We start from the raw sequence: 23186 nt of genomic DNA, 5'->3' as shown, positions 1-23186 counted from the left end.
CGACACAGAGGAACTCTCAATGAAAGCACCAATGTCGGTGTCAAAACCGGCGGATCTCGGGTAGGGGGTCCCGAACTGTGCGTCTAGGCCGGATGGTAACAGGAGGCAAGGGACACGAAGTTTTACCCAGGTTCGGGCCCTCTCGATGGAGGTAAAACCCTACGTCCTGCTCGATTAATATTGATGATATGGGTAGTACAAGAGTAGATCTACCACGAGATCGGAGAGGCTAAAACCCTAGAATCTAGCCTATGGTATGATTGTTGTTGTCTATGTTGTCCTACGGACTAAAACCCTCCGGTTTATATAGACACCGGAGAGGGTTAGGGTTACACAAAGTCGGTTACAATGGTAGGAGATTTACATATCCGTATCGCCAAGCTTGCCTTCCACGCCAAGGAAAGTCCCTTCCGGACACGGGACGAAGTCTTTAATCTTGTACCTTCATAGTCCAGGAGTCCGGCTGAAGGTATAGTCCGGCTATCCGAACACCCCCTAATTCAGGACTCCCTCACATACCCTCAGCCCCGAGGGAGAACTACTCCCTCCTCGTCATGGAGAGCATCGGGATGATGAAGGTGGCCATCGGAGAAGGATTTCCCCCTCCGGCAGGGTGCCGGAACGGGTCTAGATTGGTTTTCGGTGGCTACGGAGGCTTCTGGCGGTGGAACTCCCGATCTATTGTGTGTTCTGCAAGTTTTAGGGTATATGGAGTTATATAGGCAGAAGAAGCACGTCAGGGGAGCCACGAGGGCCCCACGGGGTAGGGGGCGCCCTAGGGGGTGGGCGCGCCCCCTACCCTCGTGAGCTCCTCCTTCCTTCCTTGACGTGGGGTCCAAGTCCATCGGGTGGCTTTCGTTCGAAAAATAACTTCTCTAGTTGATTTCGTTCCGTTTTGACTCCGTTTGATATTCCTTTTCTTCGAAACACTGAAATAGGCATAAAACAGCAAATATGGGTTGGGCCTCCGGTTAATAGGTTAGTCCCAAAAATAATATAAAAGTGGAAAATAAAGCCCAATATTGCCCAAAACAGTAGATAATATAGCATGGAGCAATCAAAAATTATAGATACGTTGGAGACATATCAGTTCACTTGACCCAACTCTTTTCACTGAATCTTATGACGGTGAATTGTTTGTGTGCCAAATTTATGTTGATGATATCATTTTTGGCTGTACTAACCAGCGTTACAGTGATGAATTTGCCTATATGATGAGTGAAGAATATCAAATGTCTATGATGGGAGAATTGAAATTCTTCTTAGGTCTTCAGATTCGTCAACAACACAATGGCATATTCATATCTCAGGAGAAATACCTCAAGGATGGACTGAGGAAATTCGGCATGCAAGATTGCAAACGAGTCAAAATCCCTATGCCCACAAATGGCCATCTATGCATTGATGAAAATGGTATTGACTTTGATCAAAAGGTATACCGCTCCATGATTGGTTCTTTATTGTACTTATGTGCATCTAGGCCAGATATTATGCTTAGTGTTTGCATGTGTGACCGATTTGAAGCTACACCGAAGGAATCACACCACAAGGCTGTGAAGCATATTCTTCGATATCTAGCTCACAGACCAACACTTGGATTATGGTATCCCAAGGGCTAGGCTTTTGATCTCATTGGATATTCAGACTCTGACTATGCTGGTGATCGTGTGGACCGCAAGTCAACATCTGGCACATGTCATTTCCTCGGACGATCCTTGGTCTGTTGGTCCTCGAAGAAACAGAACTGCGTATCACTGTCTACTGCGGAAGCTGAGTACATTGCTGCTGGTTCTTGCCGTGCTCAACTGCTATGGATGAAGCAAACTCTCAAGGACTACGGCGTCAACGTGAAGAATGTGCCACTCTATTATGACAATGAGAGTGCCATCAAGATTGCTCATAACCCAGTTCAGCACTCGAAGACAAGGCACATTCAGATTCGTCATCATTTTCTTCGTGATCATGTGTTGAAGGGAGACATCTCTATTGAGCATGTGAAGACTGAAGAACAGCTAGCCGATATCTTCACTAAGCCCTTGGATGAGAAGAGATTTAGCAAGCTGCGGTGTGAGCTAAATATCCTAGAATCTTCGAATGTTCTTTGAAAAGGACACTCATCCTAACATTTATGTAAAATTGATGACTTAGATGTGCAACACATGAAGAAACATTTTTCTTCAATCAATGAAGAATAACACTCTAAGGCCTTATACAATGGGAGGTGCTTAGAGAAATAAACCAGGCTTTCCTTAAGCACCGATACTTATTTGTACAAAGTAGACGCTTAACTAAGCGTCTCTTCTGTAGAAATAGGCACCGGTGCTTTAGAAAATCTCGGTTTATTTTTCTAAGCACCCCTTTAAGCATCTCCCATTGTACAAGACCTAAGTGTGAAGAAATTAATGAAGAATTTGATTCTCGGAACCCTACAACAATTGTACGCGGTGTCTGAAATCATCATTCTTATACAGTGGGTCACGCCACAACCAAAAGTTGAAAGTCTTCAATTTGAGTTTTTTCCTCAGTTTTGAAATTCCTCAGTTGTTTTTCAACTTGGATTGTCTTGACCATTTCCGTTGTTTTTCTTCATTGGCTATATATATATATGAGTTTATGTCCTCTACAACATTCACTTATTGCTAATTCTTCAAGTTGTCTATTCTGCTAAGTGAATGTGATCGGACCCTTTCCCCCTCTATGCTAAACTCAACCTAGTCTATTCACAAATTCTTCATGTGCGTTCTATTTGAAACTCGTTCAAAATCTTCACCGTGTCCTTGTCAGCAGAAGAAATTGCGAATGGAACTTTAAACTTATCTTATCTGAATTTTCGTCCTTTGCCGCTCAAACCATTACACTTTCTACGATAATACTTATCTTATTCACCCACGATCGCACATGATCGTCACCTCTCAGTACGTGGGTGACACATGTCACGCGAATGAGAAGGGTCAGGGGCATGTTCGTCCTATTTCCTCGGGCGAGCAGTTTTTCACTCAGCCTATAAATACCCTCTCCCTTCCTCACTTCACTTTTACTCTGCTCGACCTCCCTCCCTCACTCGAGCTCTCAAACCCTAGCATTGCCGCTACTTCCATCGTCGCCGGTGAGGAAGAGCTTCACTACCTCGACCTCGTCACTGCCGTACTCATGACAGACGCGGATTTCTTCACTCCGCCGCCGCCATAGCTGTCTTCCTCAGCCAAGTTAGGGCATGGAAGATCTGAACCGATGAGCTTCAAATCTACACTTCCCAGTTCGTCGTGTTCTTCGTCTAGGGTGATTAAAAGTTACTTTTACTACCCTTGTTGATTCGGATGTTTCTCTTCAAATCTTCAAAATGTGTTTTCTTCAAATCCTCACACACTGGACACCTCACATATCATCTGTTCTTGATCTGTTTCTCTAAGCAACATTTTTCTTCAAGATTCCTCAATTATGTGGATTTTCAAATCTGTACAACTCTGGAACCTAAGTCAAAGAACGCTTAGTGAAATTCCTCAAGATTCATCCGGTCAAATTCCTCAAACTTGTTCTTATTGCAAAATCTTCTGAGAACGCATATGACCTCTCCAAATTCCTCGCAACTATACTCTGTTCATAGGTACACATGTCCACTGCTGAATCATTAGGTTCTCATCAACTTAACTCATTTGCAGCGTTCCTCGAAGAAAAGTTGCATACCTCTTCAGAGAACTCAATCGTTCAAAACCCTCAGCTGAAGAAAATGGCAGATGGCAAGAAACCTCAGAAGGGAGGAAAGAAGCTGGAAGTCAACACTGCATTTGAAATCCCTGAGGATATATACAAGGATTATTGCACTCCTGATGAGGCTACCCATGGAAAGGAAACTAAGAATGAGCGCAAAGTGCGCATCCAAAGGATAGAGAGGAGATGGGCACGGGAATGGAGAGAATACAGATATGTTACTCCCAAGTATATGAAGAAATTCGCTCTTAATCCTCCATGCCGAAGACCTCTGTTGGCACCTGGACAAGTAGCTGATCCCACCAGCCTCAAGCGTGGTGAGGATTATCCTGATGAATGGGCCAAGCGCCAGGCCAAGCTAGCCAGAGTACCTAAGGAAGCAGTGAGGAAATTTAATGAAGACTCTGCTGCTGCTGCCACTACTGAGGCATCTGCAAGCAAGCCAAAGAAGGCCATGCCAAAGAAGCCGGCTCATAAGCCAAGTGCTTCACTCCCAATGCCCTCACGGCCAAGTTCCTCAGCAATGCCCTCACGGCCAGATTCTTCAAACCCCTCACGGCCAATTCCTGAAGCCGCACCAGCTCCTCCGTCAAAATCCTCAGCACCTGTGCATCTCGCCACGTGCCAAAGGACTACAGGCATCTCTATTGCCTCAGGAGCTTCTGCTAGTTCTTCAGCTGCACCAAATTCATCAACTGGCCCCTCTCTGCTGAAGACAAAGGCCACTGCTGGACGAGGCTCTTGACCAAGTCCTCGCAAGAAGCAGGTTGCCTTTCAAGTGCCGTCTGATGAAGACGAAGCTGATGATGAAGAACTTGCTGAAATCATTAGGGACAGGCAACTCAAGGCCGCTAGAGCCAAAGGCACAAGTGTGCCTCTGCTCTTGGATCCAAAACTGATCCTTGAGTACATTGATCTCTGGCACAAGGACCCCAACAATCCTATGCCCGACTTCAAGTTGACTCATGGCAAAGTCATATGTTGACTCACTTCATTCAGGAAGAAAAATGGAAATTTGACAAGGCTAGGCATTTGAAGAAAGCGCAGTACAAAAAGGAGCGCTTCCTGAAGAAAAACGTTGTCTCTATGACAAATGAAGAACTTGTCACTATTCAATATGAGATCAAGAAACTCAGTGATGAATTTGACGCATACCGCGCTGATTGGCTGGGAGCCAAGGTCCGTATTGTGAAACTAACTGAATAGTTCACTTCCAATGTTGCAGCCCCAATGCAACAAGAAAATCCTCAGGCTGACGCATCTGCTCAGCCTACTGAAAAAAATGCTAGCACCGCTGATGATACTCAGGCTGCTGAAGAAAATACCAGTACCAGGGCTGATGACTGCATTCCAACCGCTGAAGAAATTGCCAGGACAACCACTAGTGTTGCGCCTGGAGAAAATGAAGAAGTGAGGGAAACTGCATCAGTTGTGCCTGAAGATCTTGAACCAAATTCCTCGGCTCCTCCTGCGCCTACACCATCTCGGATCCTAACATCTCCATCAGATGTGAAAAATACCAAGGCTGCAGAGCATGCAACTGTGAAGAAAAGGAAGGCATCGACTGCATCAGATTCTTCAGCTCCGAAGAAAATGAAGCCACTGACAAGCTCATTTGAAAATCCAATTGATGTTGTTCCTGTCTCATCTATGCCATCAAAGGACCTTGTTCCTTTTGATGAAGAATATGCGATCCCAAGAGGATCCGATGAAGACATTCCTTCTGCTGCTTCCTCAGAGCAGTTGGATGAAGAAATTGAAGCGGATCCAATCCCTTCAACCCCAATAGTCTCATCGCCCACGCCTCGGCTCACTGCTGAAGAGGCCAGCGTTGAAGAAATGAATGAATACGAAGATGTGGACATTGGATGCACAACTCCAGTGTTGAACAACGACTTTTGAGAAAGTCAGCATCCCAATATTCCTCTGTTCACACCCCTACAACAAATTCCTCAGTCCCCTGTCACTACTGAAGTACAAATGGGATCTGAAGAACCTCACGCCACACCGTCTGTCCATGAAGAGATTCCAGCCACTAGTGCTGAAGAAAATGTAAATGAAGAATTGATGTCCTAGGCTGCCACTGAAGAAGAACCTGAAATTCCTCAGCCTGCGGAACCTGAGATCGAGATCCCTGAGGTTGTGATGCAATTGATGGACACTCCTCACCCGAAGCCAAAGGATCCCTTCTTGAAGAAGCAAAAATTCAAGGCTGATTACTTCTTCGACGAGCATGTATTCTTCACGGACCACAATCCTTATGACTTTGCTCGTCTTAGGAGGAAGCGCTTCTGGACTGCCAGCCAAGCCAATTTCTATTCTTCACTGTTCTTCAACAAGGATAAAGTCTTCTACCACGAGCATATTCCTCAGGTGGACATGAATCACTGCCTTGCTTCTCCCTTGTCCTCAATGTGCTTCATGACGCAGGCCTCCTCAACTTTTGCTCTGACATTGTTGATTGGAATGAAGAGCTTATTCTTCAGTTCTACGCTACACTGCACATCATAGGTGATCCTGATGATATCAACACATGGGTATTGGACTGGATGACCGATAACACTCATTATAAGGCACCGGCCTCTGAATTACTTCACACCCTGCCCATCTATCCACCCCTTGAAGGAGCTCGCTGTCTATACCAGGAGCCTGAACTCACTACCCATTACATGCAAGTGCTGATGAAGCCCCTGAAGCCCGGTCAAGCACCAAGGACCAAATTCCTCGTGAAGGAATTGCTATATGTGCCCAGAACAGTCTATCACATTCTGACAAGGACAATGAGTCTTATCAAAGGCCACGACTCGTCTGATGAGGAAATTGTTGGCATCATGAAGAATCTGCTATTCAACATCATACATGGCATTCCTGTCAATTATCATGATTTCTTCATGAGGACTCTGGCAAATGTTTCACTCTCTCTGTTTGAGTTGAAGCCTTATGCTCCTTGGATTATGAGATTCCTCAGAACAAGGTCTTCACTAAACTACAAGGCTGACTTTCAGAATCACCTCAGCTACTTGCCCCCAATTGAAGTCCTCAAGCAGAATTATTCCTCAGCTGATGAAAAGGGCAAGGCACCTGCTGTCATTGATGAAGGCATTCGTCCATTGGATGGTCAGTTTCGCAAAGCTGCATCTTATTCCACCAATGATGACTCTGCCACTCATGATTCTGATGCACATGCATCCAAGCCAAATCCTCAAGCCACAGCTCCAGGGTGATGACTGACCGTGAGCTGCTTCTTAGTCTTTGCCAGAAGGTGGATCGAAACCATAAATGGGTTAAGCGTCAGTTTGGTTCTCTCTTTCACGACATGACTGCTACACATAATGCAGTGAAGAAAAACGATTACTACCTACATGAAGTTTTCGATCGCACCTGGGCTATCTTATCACATCTGTATGGTGAAGAAGATCTGAAGCAAATGGGTCTCAAGGAGAACTTTGATTGGTCTGCACCTCCAGCGAAGAAATTCAAGAAAGTCAAAGTTCCTTCCTTGGGGCCAGCTCATATTCTTCATCCCGCGACACCGACGAGTTTGAAGACTTGGACGACACTGCTGCAGGCCCTACAACAACAAACGACCCCAACAACGCTGGCGCTCCTCCATCAACTAGATATTATTCAGGGGCGTTAGTCCTCATTTTTCGTCCCTTTTGGTCATTTGATGACAAAGGGGGAGAAATTTGAGTTAGTCTTCAAGCGGGTCTACTTATTGGGCGTTTTTTTCTCTGTTACAACTCTCCTTCTTTTGAAGACTTTTGCTAGATCGAGTTGTAAACTTAAACTCTATGGTGGTCTGACACTTCTGCTGAGTTTTTCTGCATGTTTATTCCTCATTAATGTTAATGCACGCATGCTGAATTACATCAGTCACCATATTTCATCATGCATTTCAAATTCTTCATATTATATGCGTGTATGAACTACAAGATATAGGGGGAGATCTCCATGATTCTACTCTTCAAAGTGTGCATTGCTTCAAAAACAAATTCCTCACGATGCACATCTTCAGGGGGAGTTCTTCTATATCTTGCAATCAAATTCCCCAATTTCAGTATTTACACTTCATATGTTTATCCCCGTTGAAAACTTAACATATATTGTCATCAATCACCAAACAGGGGGAGATTGTAAGTGCATCTAGTGCCCCTTAGTGATTTTGGTGTATTGAAGGCTTATAGGTTAAGGGACTAATGCGTTTGTGAGTGTACACAGCTCTATAAGTCTATGAGGAGTTTGATATTTACAGAGAAAGTCGGCCCCTAAAAATGAAGTTCTTCGACTGAAGACTTTGGATTTCTGAAGACTTTCTGAAGACTTTGAAAGTGAAGAAATTGGTGTGATCCTGAAGACTTGGTATTCATTCGAGGAACATGAAGCATGAAGATTTTTGTTTTCGTAGTTTCATTTTCTCTTTCTTGAGTCATAGGAAACACCGTACTGTTAAAGGGGGTCGAGGAAATACTAAGGAAAAAATTCCAAGTGATGCTCAACTCAAATCCTACATCTACCAATCCCTTCGAGTGAAGCCATTGGAAATCTCATACAGTTCAGTTAATTTCTTCAGTGACAGAGACAAAGTTCTTCTGGTCTCTGAGGAATTTGTTCTGACTGGGGAGTTAGGAATTCGCCAGTGCGGATTGCCTACACAGTGAGGAACATGATAGCCCTGAGGAATTTGATACTCAAAATTCCGACCGTTGTTGTACTATGCACCAGCTGTCCCAAAATATCTACCGACCTAACGGTCATATCATTAAAGGGCATTTATGTCTTATCATGTCGGGCTGCTTCCTAGGCTATAGATAGCCACCCCTACAACCACTAGTTGGTTGGCTGCTCCGAGAGAAACTGACACTTGTCATTTGAGAGCATCCCATCCTCCGAGGACTTTGAGTGAAAATCATCAAGTGAGGAAAACCCAAACCCAAACACCTACAAACCCAAAGTGATTGAGCATCACTGAAGAGATTGATCCTGCATGGATCCGACGCTTGTTACCTTTGAAGAATGTGCATCTTCCAGACGGTTAGGCGTCATGGTCTAGAGCATCCAAGAGGAAATTGTGGATCACCGAGTGACCGAGTCTGTGAAGGTTCAACTTACCACGAGTGCTTGGGTGAGGTCTGTGTGACCTTAGCTCAAGGGGAAGATGGTGAGGACTGAGTGTCCTAAGATGCGTGTTCAGGACTGTGTGTCCTCAGGTTTAAATACCTATCCGCCCTAACCAGACGTACAACTGTCACAACAATTGGAACTGGTCTACCAAATCATTGTCTTCACCAAGATACCTGGTTCCATTTCCTCAACCCTTCCATTTCCTCATTTCTGTGTTGTGTGCTTGTTCATATTTGTTTGAAGACTTTGACTGAAGACTTTCCCTATTTCCTAAGTTCAATTTATCTAGTCTGTTTGTCTTTATCCTGTGTTATCCTGTGTTTACGCTTTCTGTACTCTGTGCTTGTTTTCATTTCATCATGAAGACCATGCTCATGTAGAGTTATGTTTACTTCTGAGTAGTTATTCCTCTGCAAGTAGTTCTTCACTCAGGAATTTCCTCACCCTGAAATTCCTCAGTAAAGAATTCATAAAAATAGCCTATTCACCTCCCCTCTAGTCGATATAACGCACTTTCAGTTACATTTGCGTAAGGATAGATTTCCTAATTTGTGCAAATCAAAGCTAATGCCACGTGCTGATGGTCCTTTTAAGGTGTTAGAGAAAATAAATGATAATGCATATAAACTTGAGCTGCCTGCAGATCTTGGGGTTAGTCCCTCTTTTAACATTGCAGATTTGAAGCCTTATTTGGGTGCGGAAGATGAGCTTCCGTCAAGGACGACTTCATTTCAAGAAGGGGGGGATGATGGGGACATCAATACCATTGTTACACCCACAGCCCCTGCTGCTATACATACTGGACCAATTACTAGAGCTCGCGCACGGCAATTAAATTATCAGGTACTTTTGTTTCTTGGTAATGATTCTAATGTTCATGAGAATATGATGCTGCCTAAATTGGATATATTTGTTTTGCTTACAAATGAAGGGCCTAGCATGGATAAGAGGGATGAACACTGGAGCAAGACCAAGCATGGAGATGATGGCATGCGCAAGGGGATCAAGAACGGAGTCACAAGTGATGATTTCAGGACTTTGAAGCCACCATAAGGAGTGCATGAAGCCTTGGACGAAATATACAAGATGCCACTTCATAAATTTCGTCCAGAGGCTATTCTAGGTGTTGCGTCACCTTATTATTGGGCCAGGCCCATTTATTTTCGAAATACTTAAGTATAGGCTGCGTTGCCATCTCCCAGTAGCGACGGCACACATCGACATGGATGTATGGCCTGTCGCTATGGCCAGCCGCTGGCGACGCTATCTGGAATGCTGGCGGCGCAGGTGGCGGAGACGGCCGAGGAGAAGGCAGTGCAGGCGGGGTGGATCTGTTGGAGCGGCGTCGGCTCGAGGAGGAGCCCATGGCGCCGGCGGCGAGGTGGGCAACCGGGGCGCGATGGTGGGGAGGTGGCTAGGGTTTGCTCCTATTGGCAATGGAGGAGGCAGGCTGTCTTGGAAGTGGAAGATGTGAACTGGCCAGTCCATGGCTTCCACATGAAGAAGGACGACGACCCCATGACTGTGTCAATGACAGCTGGCCCCGTCGTGCATGTGCATTCAATTTGGGCGGTGGAGGTAGGTGGACGGACGTCACACATCCCCATGGCGGGCGAGGTGCCCGTCCATTCGGCGTCCGCCTGGACGCAAACCAGGTGCAAGTTTGTGCCGGAAATGGGGTGGGACGGACAAAAACAGACAGAATTTGAGGATACGGCCGCGCGTTAGGCCATGTCATCTGTCCGTTTTGATTCAAACGGACATGAGCGAATAGGATGGGGTCGCGCGTTGGAGTTGGCCTTAACCTCGTCGATCTGAGAGAAATTTTTTGTTTTGAAAAGGAGGATAACCCTCGGACATCGGGCTACGCATAGCCATCGAGAGAGGAAGAGAAAATACAGGTATCACTGTGAACGTGACGTCTCAGTGAGAATCCAATTTTGACAAGGGTGAGTGTTGAACCTATGGTTTTGCATGTATATATCTTGGCCCACCTCTTTGTCTTTCTATAGTTGAAGTCGAGGCGTACGTTCTACATCCATATATACGTGCTTTATGCACCAATCAATATATCGAGTTGCATGGCCAAAAGTTATCTCTCAACATGGTATCATACCTACGATCCTAACCCTAACCTGCCGCTGCCTCCGCCGCGATCTTCATAGTCGCGGCGTCTCCCACGCCGCTCCGCCACCGCCCCGTGTCCCAACCGCCGTCTCCCACATCTTTCCTCGCTTTCGCTCCCCCCTCTAACCCTAGCCGCCGCCGCTGTCTTTCCACCACAGCCGCCACCACCCATTCCCCTAGCTGCTGCACCTCCCCTCCTCCCGCGCCGCCATGGAGTCTCCCGGTTCCTCTATCTCCACCCACACCAATTCGTTCGTCGGTCCCGACCCAGTCCTCATCCGCGATCTCAACATCCTCGGTCGGGTTCCCGTCATCCTTGATCACCACACCTTCATCTACTATGCCTGAAAGACGTACTTCGCCCTTGTGTTTCGTGAATACAATTTCTGGGATCACATCGATGGCTCCATGGACTCCCGCTTCATGGTGAACGATGACGAGTGGATGACCATCGACGCCACTCTGATCCGCTGGTTCTACACCACCATCTCGAAGGACCTCTTCCACACGGTGGTCTCCACTGAGGATAATGCTCACACCGTCTGGAGCAAGCTCAACAGCCTCTTCACCGACAACAAGCTTCAACGCAAGGTTTTCTTGCACGGCGAGTTTTTTGGGTGTCAACAGCACGACTCGCCCATTGACGACTACTGCATGCGCCTCAAGAAGCTTACCGATGAGCTCCGTGACCTCGGTGAGAAGGTCTCCGACGAGCTTCTTCTCAGCACGCTCACCGTCGCCTGAACGATGACTTCGGGAACGCTGCCTCCAACCTCACCCTCATCATCGATCTAACTTTTCCCAAGGTCGTGGAGTATCTGAAGCTGGAGGAACGCAGGATGAAGATGGCGCGCACTAGGGCCACCCACACGGCCCTCACCGTCGGTACCCGCGGTGGTGGTCCGCCAGCCGCCCCGGATCCTTAGCCGCGGCCTGGCCCGGGTCCCTACCAGGCGCCGCCCCCGCCTGGGTTTCCCTACTTGCAGCCGCCGGCTCCCCAGCCGGACCCACCGATCATCATCGTGGCGACCGTCGTGGCCGCAAGCAACAGGCGTCGGCCGCCACCCAGGGCGGCGTGCCCCACCAGCCGCACCAGCCGGCGCCCTGGCAGGCCAGCCAGAACCCCTGGACGGTGTTGTTCACATATACTCCATGCCCGTCCCACGTACCCACGTCCCCGGCTTCCTCGGCTCCCATCAGGCCGCTCATCAGGTGCTACATGCGGCTCCTTCGCCGTACGCGCCCGCGCTACCCTATGGCTACTACGCGCCCTACGGGGCACCCCCTTCAGCCGGCGAGTTTCCCCTGCTCCTTGCGGCGCCCCCGCCATAGCCGCAGCCTTCAGCTCCGGCGCTTCCACCGGCGCCCTGGGATCCCGCACTCCTACCAGCCCTGCACTCCCCTCCCACGCCATAGCAGTACATTGGTGGTGGCGACTGGGACATGGATACTGGAGCCACGGCTCACATGGACTCCAACCCTTCTAACCTTCTCGCCGCTCACCCCGTTCACACCACTGCTCGCATTATCGTGGGTGACGGTTCTTCCATGCCCATTACTCATGTTGGCCATGCTGCCTTTCCATCTAACTCCATGCCTCTATCACTTTCTAACATACTTGTCTCTCCTGACATCATTAAAACTCTTGTTTCTGTTCGTTCTTTGACACGCGAAAATCCCATCACTGTTGAATTTGACATGTTTGGCTTTTCTGTTAAGGATGCTCGTACCCGAATGATGCTCCATCGATGTGACAGCCCCGACAATCTCTACCCGGTCCACTCAGCCACCTCCTCTGCCGCCGCACCCATGGCGCTCTCCACCGGAGTGGACCTCTGGCATGCTCGACTAGGACATCCCAACCCAGCCACCCCTCGTCATATTCTTCGGAGTTTTTCTTTCACGTGTAATAAGTTCGATGATCACACTTGTCATACCTATCGTCAGCAAACATGTTCATCTTCCATTTAGCACTTCATTGCATGTCGCATCCTACCCGTTTGAGTTAATTCATAGTGATGTTTGGATCTCTCCTGTTGCAAGCAATACGGGCTATCTTTATTATCTTGTTTTTCTAGATGATTTTTCACACTATGTGTGGACCTTCTCGTTGCGGCGAAAGTCAGATGCCATTGCCACTCTCACCGCCTTTTACTCTTATGTCTTCACGCAGTTTGGACGTCCCATCCATGCATTGCAAATAGACAACGGGAAGGAGTTTGATAATCTTGCCACCCATAACCTTCTCACCACACACGGCATGATTTTTCGTCTTACTTGCCCGTATACTTCACAACAGAGCAGGCGCGCCGAGCGCATGATTCGCACTCTTAATGACTGTGTTTGCACGCTTCTCTTTCACGCCAACGTGCCACCACGTTCTTGGCCTGACGCGCTCCCCACCGCATAGGTCCTTCTTAACATTCGTCCTTGCCGCACTCGTGGGAATTTCACACCTCACCACCTCTTGTTCGGCACGCCACCCTCCTACGATGAGCTACGCATCTTCGGTTGTACGTGCTACCCTAGAATCGCTTCCACTACTCCCCATCAGCTAGCTCCTAGGTCTTTGGACTGCATATTTCTCGGCTATCCACCCAACACCAAAGGCTACCACTGCTATGATCCTATCTCACATCGGGTGATCACTTCCCGACATGTTTACTTTGATGACAAGGTTTTCCCGTTTCAGCAGGTATCTCCGGGTATTGCGGCCTTGCCTGCTCCTAGTGGTCCTCTGGTGAGCTCCCCTGGTGACGGGCGCTCGAGAGCATCTCTCGGGCCGACTCCTGGCTTCGAGGGCGTCCCTCGCACCGTGGGTCAAGCCTCTCCCCGCCTGGCTGCCTCAGGGGCCGCGCCCCTCCTCGGGTCAGTACCGCCGACCCCGATGCACCCCGCGTCCCCGACGCCCCAGGCGTCCTCGGCGCCCTCGACGCCCCATGCGTCTCAGGCGCCCTCGACGCCCCTGGCGTCCCCGGCGTCCTCAGCGCCCCCTCGGCCGGCGTGGCCTCGCTCGGTGCCTTAGAGGAGACGGGTTCATCATCATCATCACCCGTCGCCACCCCGGACCCGCTACCCCTCCCGATGACTCACTCTCGGGCTGGCACTCTTCGCCCGAGCACACGGTATATCAGCGATGCGTACCTTCTCGCTGCTTCCGCCTCGGAGCCGTGCCCTCGCCCATCGTCACCTCGAGCCGTCCTCCAGGATCCTCATTGGCTCGCCGCGATGCAGGAAGAGTTTGACGCTCTCCAGCACCTGGCAGCTCGTTCCTCCGGCGCCTCGTGCCAACATCATCATGGGCAAGTGGGTCTTTCGGCACAAGACTCGTCCGGACGGCACTCTCGAGCTACAACTCGCTGAGCAGGTGTTTTGTGAGCAGCCCACTGGTTTCGTCGACGCCGGGCATCCCGACCACGTGTGCTTGCTCTCTCGTTCCCTTTACGGGTTGAAGCAGGTGCCACGAGCCAGGTACCAGCGTATCGTTGCGTTCCTGCAGCCGCTTGGCTTCACATCCACTCGCTCTGATGTGTCCCGCTTTGTTACCATCACGAAGCTGCCACGGCCTATCTACTGCTCTATGTCGACGACATCATCCTAACAGCATCCACTACCGAGCTCCTTCAGCGGCTCATCGCTCGTCTTCGCGATGAGTTTTCCCTCAAGGACTTGGGGCCCCTGCACTACTTCCTCGGCATCGAGGTGGTTCGACAGCCAGATGGGTTTTTCCTGCACCAGCAGAGGTATGCTCATGAGCTTCTTGAGCATGCTAGCATGCTTAACTGCAAGCCCGCCGCCACGCCTGTCGACACAAAGGCCAAGGTCTACGCTCTGGAGGGCTCTCTCGCATCCAATGCAGCCTTCTATCGCTCTATCGTGGGCGCTGTGCAGTACTTGACCCTGACGCATCCAGATTTACAGTATGTTGTTCAGAAGGTTTGCCTTCACATGCACTCTCCATGTGACTCTTATTGGACCATGGTGAAGCGTATCCTTAGTTACATACGCGGCACCCCGTCCTTGGGACTCACGCTGACGGCCTCCGCCTCCACCAATCTCGTCGCCTACTCTGATGCGGATTGGGCAGGTTGCCCGGACACACGGCGCTCCACCTCGAGCTACTGTGTCGACCTTGGGCCTTCGCCGGTCTCGTGGTCGTCCAAGCGACAGCCCACGGTATCCCGCTCGGGTGCCAAGGCAGAGTATCAGGCAGTGGCTAACGCCGTTGCCGAATGCTCTTGGCTTCGTCAGCTGCTCCAAGAGTTGCTTTGTGAAGTTCACAAGGCCATGCTCGACTACTGCGACAACGTCTCCGCCGTGTACCTCTCCGCCAACCCAGTCCATCATCGTCGAACGAAGTATATTGAGCTCGACATTCACTTTGTTCGCGAGCAGGTGGCTCTTGGGCACATCCGGGTCCTTCATGTCCTGACGGCGCAACAGTTCGTCGATGTGATGACAAAGGGATTGCCTACTTCCGTATTTGAGGAGTTCAGGTCCAGTCTCTGCGTCTCCGGCGACACTTCGACTGCGGAGACGTTGAACATATGGTTTTGCATGTATATTGTGTATCTTGACCCATCTCCTAGTCCTTGTATAGTTGAGGTCGAGACCCACGTTGTACACCCATGTATACGTGATTTATGCACCGATAAATACATCGAGTTGCATAGCCAAAAGTTATCTCTCAACAGTGAGAATCTGTTGCTACTAGCTACTACAAAGTGTGACATGGGTGAGAATCCAGTGTAGCTAGTTAGTACTCCTACACATGTACGTGAAAACAAAGCCAAACACTTACGGACAACGCTGGCACGGTTGTACAGTCGAATGCAGCCAGCTCTCTGATGCACCGGATTCTCTTGCTCGCTTTCTCATGCCGGTCCATGGCCATGGCCATGCCCCTCTCCTCAGTCCTCACAATAGCAAGGACTCTAGTACTACGTGCTCTACTGTCATGCATAGTAGTAGAGCCTAGGGTAGCGTGCACCTGTGTGCTAGCTAGATTGAAGCAGCAAATCAATGGCCTGGCCAATATAGCGGGATGCAGGAAACAGTGATCGAGAGCGTGGCAAGATCTCCCTCCACCGGAGCAAAAAAAAAAGAAGGAGCATGCATGAACAGTCGTCAATGCATGCAGTATGATAATATATCTACATGCAAATGGAAATATGGAAGGATATTCATCAGCTATTATTGGCCCAGCCAGCACTGCGCTGTCTGCAAAATATGCTTCCCCATATATGGTCCATACGCAAAAAAGTGAAAATGCACGACCTAATCCATCATATATGTACACGCGTCACACCTTAGCTTGCACTCTCTGCTCAAGAACTATTGTGGATACATTTTAACTAGTTTATATTTAGTTGTTTCAATCATAATTTCAATTCAGTTTTAGAAACATTTCATATAATTTTTAATTATAGTAATATTTTAGTCAATTCAGAAGAAGAAAAACACTAAGGTTTGGCACAAATTCCAATTATTTCAGTCTTGTTTTAAGCTAATTTAGGAAAATCAGACACAAATACCAATTATTTCATAATTTTAATAGGTTTACTAGTAATTGAAATTCAAGTGAAATATCAAGATATAGACTTGTTAAACGTCATTGAAATGGTCATGAGATTTGTGTGACTAATGAAAGAAAGGGAGTTTTAAGAAATGAAACTTTGGAAATCGTACTGAAATTATTCTGAGAACTGTGACAATTGTGACACCAAAATTAACAACATGTATTTTCCATGAAGTGTTTTGAAGTAGTGCTAGAAGTGAGATTATCGAGAACAAAGGTTAAAATTGTTAGATATTTCTGAAACTAGGCTGCGAAAATTGTGTTGCAACCATTGATGTTTGTTCAATTTGTATGATTTTTTATTTGTGCGGTGGCGTGACATGGTTATGAAATTATATGATTTTCCACAGAGCGTGAAATTTATGAAAGTAAACTTGTGAAACGTTACCGGAATTATGTGAAATAGTATTAAAACTGTGAAAAAACCAAAATGTTTATAGTATCAATTGAAATCTTACAGAAATAATTCATATACATGAGTCAATGTATGTGGAATGTATAGTTTTATTTATAATAAATAAAATAGAATAAACAAATAGGAAAAGTTTGAATGTTGAGAACATGCGGTGCCCCATGTTTGGTTTTGGTAATTGATGACAATCTCTATGGACTAATGGTTGCCTTGAATTATATTTGAAGGGTTTGTTCATAGGCTTTTCTTGAAGTCCACGTGTTGGTTTCAAAGAGTTTATGAGATGGCGAAAGTGCTTTTCAAGGAATTATCCAAAGATTGGTCATGTGAGAGTTGAGTTTATTGCAAGCATGTCTTGAAGAAGAAGATTGTGTGAACATTCAAGTTTACCTTCAAGACATCATCCTAATGAAGAGAGTTGGAAATATTCAAGGTTGATCAAGACTAAGTACAAAGAGTGATTCAAGTTGATCAACACAGAAAGCGCACATGTTGTACCAAGAGGGATCAAGTGATCTCATGGTATGGTAAGCATTGTCCATTACGCTTTGTGTACTAACCCATGGTCTACGTGTGAGTTCTATGTGGGGTTAGGTATGTTTTCATGGGTTTGCATCAAGAGGAAGATCTCATATAACCCATGGAGGATGACATCAAGTGGTGATCGCCATCAAGATTGCGATGTGCAAGTTCAAGTGGAGCATCATGAAGAGATCATCCTTGAAGCTTGTCGTCCATTGTGTTGTCACTAGACTTGTGAAGATGTGCCAAAGAGTGGCTCACCCATAGTGGAGTACGGGGGAGCAATCAACTAGTCTTCATCAAACCAGTGCAATCAAGAAAGGTGGGCCAACTTGAGGAAGTAAAGATCATCATCATCTAGCTCAAGTGGACTATGTGCAAGGCAAATGTTTGCCCTTGATAGGTTTTCTATTTTACCAGTCTCATGATGGTAGTTGGGAGACCGAGTTGTAGGATCGATTGTCGTACTATCAAGGGGGGCTATCTAGTGAGTAGCTTGGTCATATCGTTTGTCGAGAGCTTTAACCGTTGCATCCTTGCATCATATCTCTTGGTTCTTTTTTGGTTCTTCTCCTTGTGAGATTTGGAGCTTATGGTCATCTTCATGGCAAGCTCGAGTTCATCGAAAACCAATTTCATATGCATCTTCTTTTGTGTTTTCGGCGTTGGAGTTTTTACCGGTCTTATTTGAGAAAGGGTTCTCACCATTTTATTTTGGGTATTTTCTCAATTGCTATTTCTTGATATTTCTATCAATATTGTGTTTTCTCTTGTCGTTAGCTTTCCAACAAACTCATTTTCGTTGAATTCGGAGCTCGTATGCGAAAGTTGTGGCTGTTTTGATCTTACCTATTTTACATAGACCGGTTGTACCGGTTGACCGGTACTACCGGTGTTTGGGGTTGTTGTACCGCTCCAGACTTGGTCCGGTGGTTGTACCGGCCCTGTACCGCTCTACCACCGGAATGGGTTCTGTTGTGGAGCGGTTATTAGGCGATTGTGGGCCGGTTTTACCGGTTAGTTCCAGTTTAACCAGTACTACCCCGGTGCCCCGGGCGGTTGTACCGCTTAGTGATTTTCCTACAGGTAGGTTTTTTCTCTACTTTAACCGGTTGTACCGGTTCTACAATTTTCTGCACATAACAGGCAGATTCGTGGAGTCCTATAAAAGGGGATCTTCTTCCCCATTGGACCCTATCTCTTGAGCTCGTGTTCTTCCCTCATTGTTGACCTTTTTTGAGCTTGCTATCTCTCAATACCTCCATGGATTCTTGCTAGTTTTGGGGAGAAAAGAGACAAGATATCTAGATCCACATTTCCATCAATCACTTTCTCCTCTATGTGAGGGGAACCCCTTGGATCTAGATCTTGGAGTTCTTCATGTTCTCTTCTTTGTTCTTCCTCCCATTTTCCTCCCTAGTATTAGTTTCTTTGGTGGGATTTGGGAGAGAAGGACTTGGGCACTCCGTGTGCCGTTGCCATTACATTCGGTGCATCGGTTTGAGTTCTCCACGGTGATACGTGAAAATGAAGTTGAGAAGCTTGTTACTTTTGGGTGTCATGGTGCCCTAGATGGTTGCTGTTGTCAGAGCTCAATCATTGGGGCGTAAAGCTCTAGGCAAGCGTCGGGGTCTCCAATTAGGTTGTGGAAATCGCCCCGAGCAATTTGACGGGTATCGGTGACTGCCCCCAAGAGTTGCCAAAGTGTACGGGTTCGGTGACTGCCCCCAGGGTTGCCATTTGTACGGGTTCGGTGACCGCCCTCAAGGGTCCCTTAGTGGAATCACGACATCTGGCATTGCGCAAGGGCTTGAGGAGATTACGGTGGCGCTAGTGGCTTTTTGGGGAGCATTGTGCCTCCACACCTCCCCAAACGGAGATTAGCATCCGCAAGGGTGTGAACTTCGGGATACATCATCATCTCCGCGTGCCTCGGTTATCTCTTACCCGAGCCCTTTACTTATGCACTTTACTTTGTGATAGCCATATTGTTCCATGCCATATATATATATCTTGCTATCACTTAGTTGTTTATCTTACTTAGCATAAGTTGTTGGTGCACATAGGTGAGCCTACGTGTTTTAGGTTTTGTGCTTGACAAATTAAATGCTAGTTTTATTCCACATTTGTTCAAGCCTAAACCGTAATTATTTTAAAGCGCCTCCCCCCCCTCCCCCCCCCCCCCCCCCTCCCTCTTTAGGCGACATCCACAATCTTTCAAATGTGAAATATGATTTTTGGGTTAATGATTGAAATATAGAAGATCCGTGAAAAAAATAGTTAAACACATCGAAAGGAATTTTCTTTTGAAAAGTGTGTGAAAACAGTTTCAATAAATTATTTTTCAAAATATTTAATCTATAAACAAAACTCTTTTGACCATACGTTTAATGGAAGGGGCCCATTGGTGTCGAAATATAGAAACGAAGATACACATATAATAATCTAATGCAGGACTACACCCATATAGGTGTAGCCAGACATGACAAGCTGGTGGTCCACTCGGGTAAATACGACTTTCTGAAGAAAGAACGGCTGAAATAATGGAAGATTCATGAAATAAACCTATAGAAAAATAATATTTTGAAAATTATGTCGAAAACACTTTTAGTAATGTTTCGTAAAACATTTCAAAATATTGCATTGCAAATTTATTTATTTTAAAGAAAGACCGACATAAGTCTAGACACTGAATGGGAGAGAAGGAAATCAATCACCCTAATCCAATCAATGTCTCTGGGCTTCAACATATCTTGAGCGAACAAACACGTGTTAGGGTTTCCCGTGCCTCCGTCGGCATCGCCGCCGATCTGCCTAGTCTCCTTTGGCCTTAGGGCCATGGAGACACGGTTGATCCCGGCCATTGACGGTGCAAGGGCTTTGTTTTTAGGTGTTTTTTTGAATTTGGTTAGGATTTGTGTCCTGCTCAGGATGCCAAGTGCACGATGGCTCTCTGAAGATGGAATGCAGTTCTCGTCTTCTATCCCCGTCTCGTCCAGCGATGCATCAAGCATCGTTGGAGGGCGTGTGGAAGTGTCTTTGGCAGATCTCGCGAGATTCGACGGTGTTTGTCTTTGATGGATTTGATTTTCGTTCGTCTACATTCTTGTGTCTACAGGTTTTGATCCTTCTGATCCACGCTTCTCTTCATCAACGACATTTGTTATTCTGGTGTGCTGGTCCTGAGGGACATTAGCACGATGAGTTTCCAACGGTCTACTATAACTAGCTTTGCCTCACTCCGACGAGGGAGGGGGTGATGGTGGCACGTCTTCGGCTTGCTCCAGTGCTTGTAGCTGTCGTCAGTTGGTCTACGAACATGGATGTAATCTCTATTATCTTTGGTGTTTTTTGTACTGTCTTGACAGCTGATGAATAGATCGAAAGTTAGATCGAAAGTTATTCCAGAAAAAGATCACTATGATACAGAAATACAAATATAGAGAAATGCCGAGAAGAATCAAACGCACACATACATGCATGCATGCGTAGCCAGATATGACAAACAAGCAACACGCCATTGAAGCATAATACTCCGGTAGATTACTTGCACCCACACACACCAGGCCACCCATGGGTGGACAGGGCGTTGCGTTTGTGGCTATAAACTAAGAGAAGAGAGCCACAAGGAGCATGCCATATATACTTAGCGTTACGCGTGTGCCAGCGTCTCTCACCTTGCACACATATTAGGTGAAGGCCAAGTAGGATCCAGTGGAGTGTTTCGGATGGAGGAGTTGTGGAAGGACATGTCCCTGCCTTCCACCCCGGCCGCGCTGCAGTCGTACCACATCCGCTCTCCAGCCGCCGCCGTCTACCCCCAGGACTACCTCGCCGGCCCGGTGCCGCTGCGGCGGGGGGCTCCTTACACGGCGCTCACCCTCAGCTCCTCCGTCCAGTTCACCTTCCACGGTGGTGGTCCCGGTTCCGGTACGCCCTCCGGCTCCAGCTCCTGCAATGACTACCCCTTTGGCTTCCCCTCCGCCTCCGGAGCCAACAGCGGCAACAACAACAGCAAGAGGGTGCAGGTCGATGCTCCGGCGGCGGTCGACCGTCAGCGCCGGATGATAAAGAACCGGGAGTCGGCGGCCCGGTCGCGGGCGCGGAAGCAGGCCTACACCAACGAGCTGGAGATGGAGCTGGCGCAGCTGCGCAGGGAGAACCAGATGCTCATCAAGCGCGAGCAGGACTTCATCAAAGTACGCGCATATTCACCATGGCCATTTGTAGTTTAACGGATTACGTCTACATATACTTGATGCTAGCATGCAGCATTATGATATTGGTTGTGTAACTTGTGTTGCACATCTGGATGCAGGAACGTTCGGCGACGGCGGCGCAGGCGGCAGTGCTCCCCGACTGCAGCAGCAGCAGCAGCAACGGCGGCGGCAGGAGCAGGTCCAGCAGGTCCACTCTCCACTTCGAGCTCGAGCAGAGGCAGAGGTGCCGCTCCGCCCCTGCGCCATGATCGGCGGCGGCCATGGTTCATCGACTGCAGTAGCTTAATTATTCCACTAATTAATTAGTTATATACAAGACTACCAATGCATGTGCTTGCTACTTATACATGATTAATTGTCCAAAGCTAGCTCTTGGTGATGGACATATCAATATTAATGGGAGTCGTGAACTATGCATGTGCATATGTAATCTAGCTAGTACGTAGTAGTAGCTTTGTTGCAAAATTAGGCTAGTATGTAATATATCTCCTTAATATTGAGGTGATGGACGAATCAATCGATCCAGCTATGTAAATTAACGGCATTTCCGTCACAAGTAGGTGATGGCTGATTGTATGATAAAAGATCGATTGTGTGAGGCCAGACCGTACGTGGATTCGATTTCCTTTTGTTCCTGCTTTATATGTTGTACTACCTAGCGGGCAAGACGTGGAATGGAATCCTATGTAATATATGTCCCCACCGGCGAGCACCACGCATGCACCACAAACATAGTATTCACCGTTAATTTCGTTAGCTACTGTATCTATGTGTGCATGTTTATGGACGACAATGCTATGCTAATCTGATGAGAACGGACACGGTCCTAGTTTCCTAATATGGTGTGTATTCCATCTTTTTAAAGTTAAACTTTATCAACATTGACCGAGTTTATGTGATGAGAATATCGAATCAACACCATTAGATTAATCATGAAATCTATATTCATATTAGATTAATCATGAAATCTATATTCATATGGTATATGTTTGGTATTGTAAAGAGTGAAGTGCATTGTAGATCCCCAAACTATTTTAAGGGTGTCATGTAGGTTTTCGAACTATGAAAATCGTCATCTAGGTCCTTAAAGTGTAATAAGTGTTTCATCCAGGTCCAGAATCAGTTCAATACTAAAGTAGTCTGAGGACCTATACTTTGCCTAGCATGACACACTCACTATACTTTGAGGACCTGAACAACGATTTTCATACTGTGAAGACCTATGTGACACCCTTAAAATAGTTCAAGGACCTACGTGCACTTCACTCTATTGTAAACGTTGAAAAGGTTTTCTATAAACTTGATGTGTGAAGCTCAACTTTCATGGAAACGAGTGCCCGCTATATTATGTGATGGAGGGAGTACTAGAGATGGAAACAACCTGACTTCGACAAGTGGAAATGGCCCCAAATGGAGTATAAACCTCCACTATCATTTCTTTTCTTTGCACGGATGATCGACACGCAATACCCACCTTTCCCTAGCCTCATTGTTC

At 47.2% G+C, this 23186-nt stretch overlaps 2 protein-coding genes across 2 annotated transcripts; both read left to right on the top strand.

The window, feature by feature from the left end:
* The first annotated feature begins 11367 nt into the window (after nucleotides 1–11367).
* LOC147973769 (uncharacterized) lies at nucleotides 11368–11703 on the top strand. The gene has a single exon (XM_087524782.1). The coding sequence runs from the start codon at nucleotides 11368–11370 to the stop codon at nucleotides 11701–11703; it is 336 nt and encodes a 111-aa protein (XP_087380908.1).
* A 9345-nt stretch (nucleotides 11704–21048) lies between these two features.
* Nucleotides 21049–22319, top strand: LOC125506371 (uncharacterized). The gene is made up of 2 exons (XM_048671196.2): nucleotides 21049–21670; nucleotides 21790–22319. Exons 1-2 carry the CDS (start codon nucleotides 21200–21202, stop codon nucleotides 21937–21939), a joined length of 621 nt encoding a protein of 206 aa, XP_048527153.1. The 5' UTR covers nucleotides 21049–21199; the 3' UTR covers nucleotides 21940–22319.
* The last annotated feature ends 867 nt before the right edge of the window (nucleotides 22320–23186 follow it).

This window comes from Triticum urartu, chromosome 5A, assembly GCF_056163025.1.
Source record: "Triticum urartu cultivar PI428250 chromosome 5A, HENAU_Tu73, whole genome shotgun sequence".
Classification (NCBI taxonomy): Eukaryota; Viridiplantae; Streptophyta; class Magnoliopsida; order Poales; family Poaceae; genus Triticum; species Triticum urartu.
This window is presented reverse-complemented; position numbering and strand designations above follow the sequence as displayed.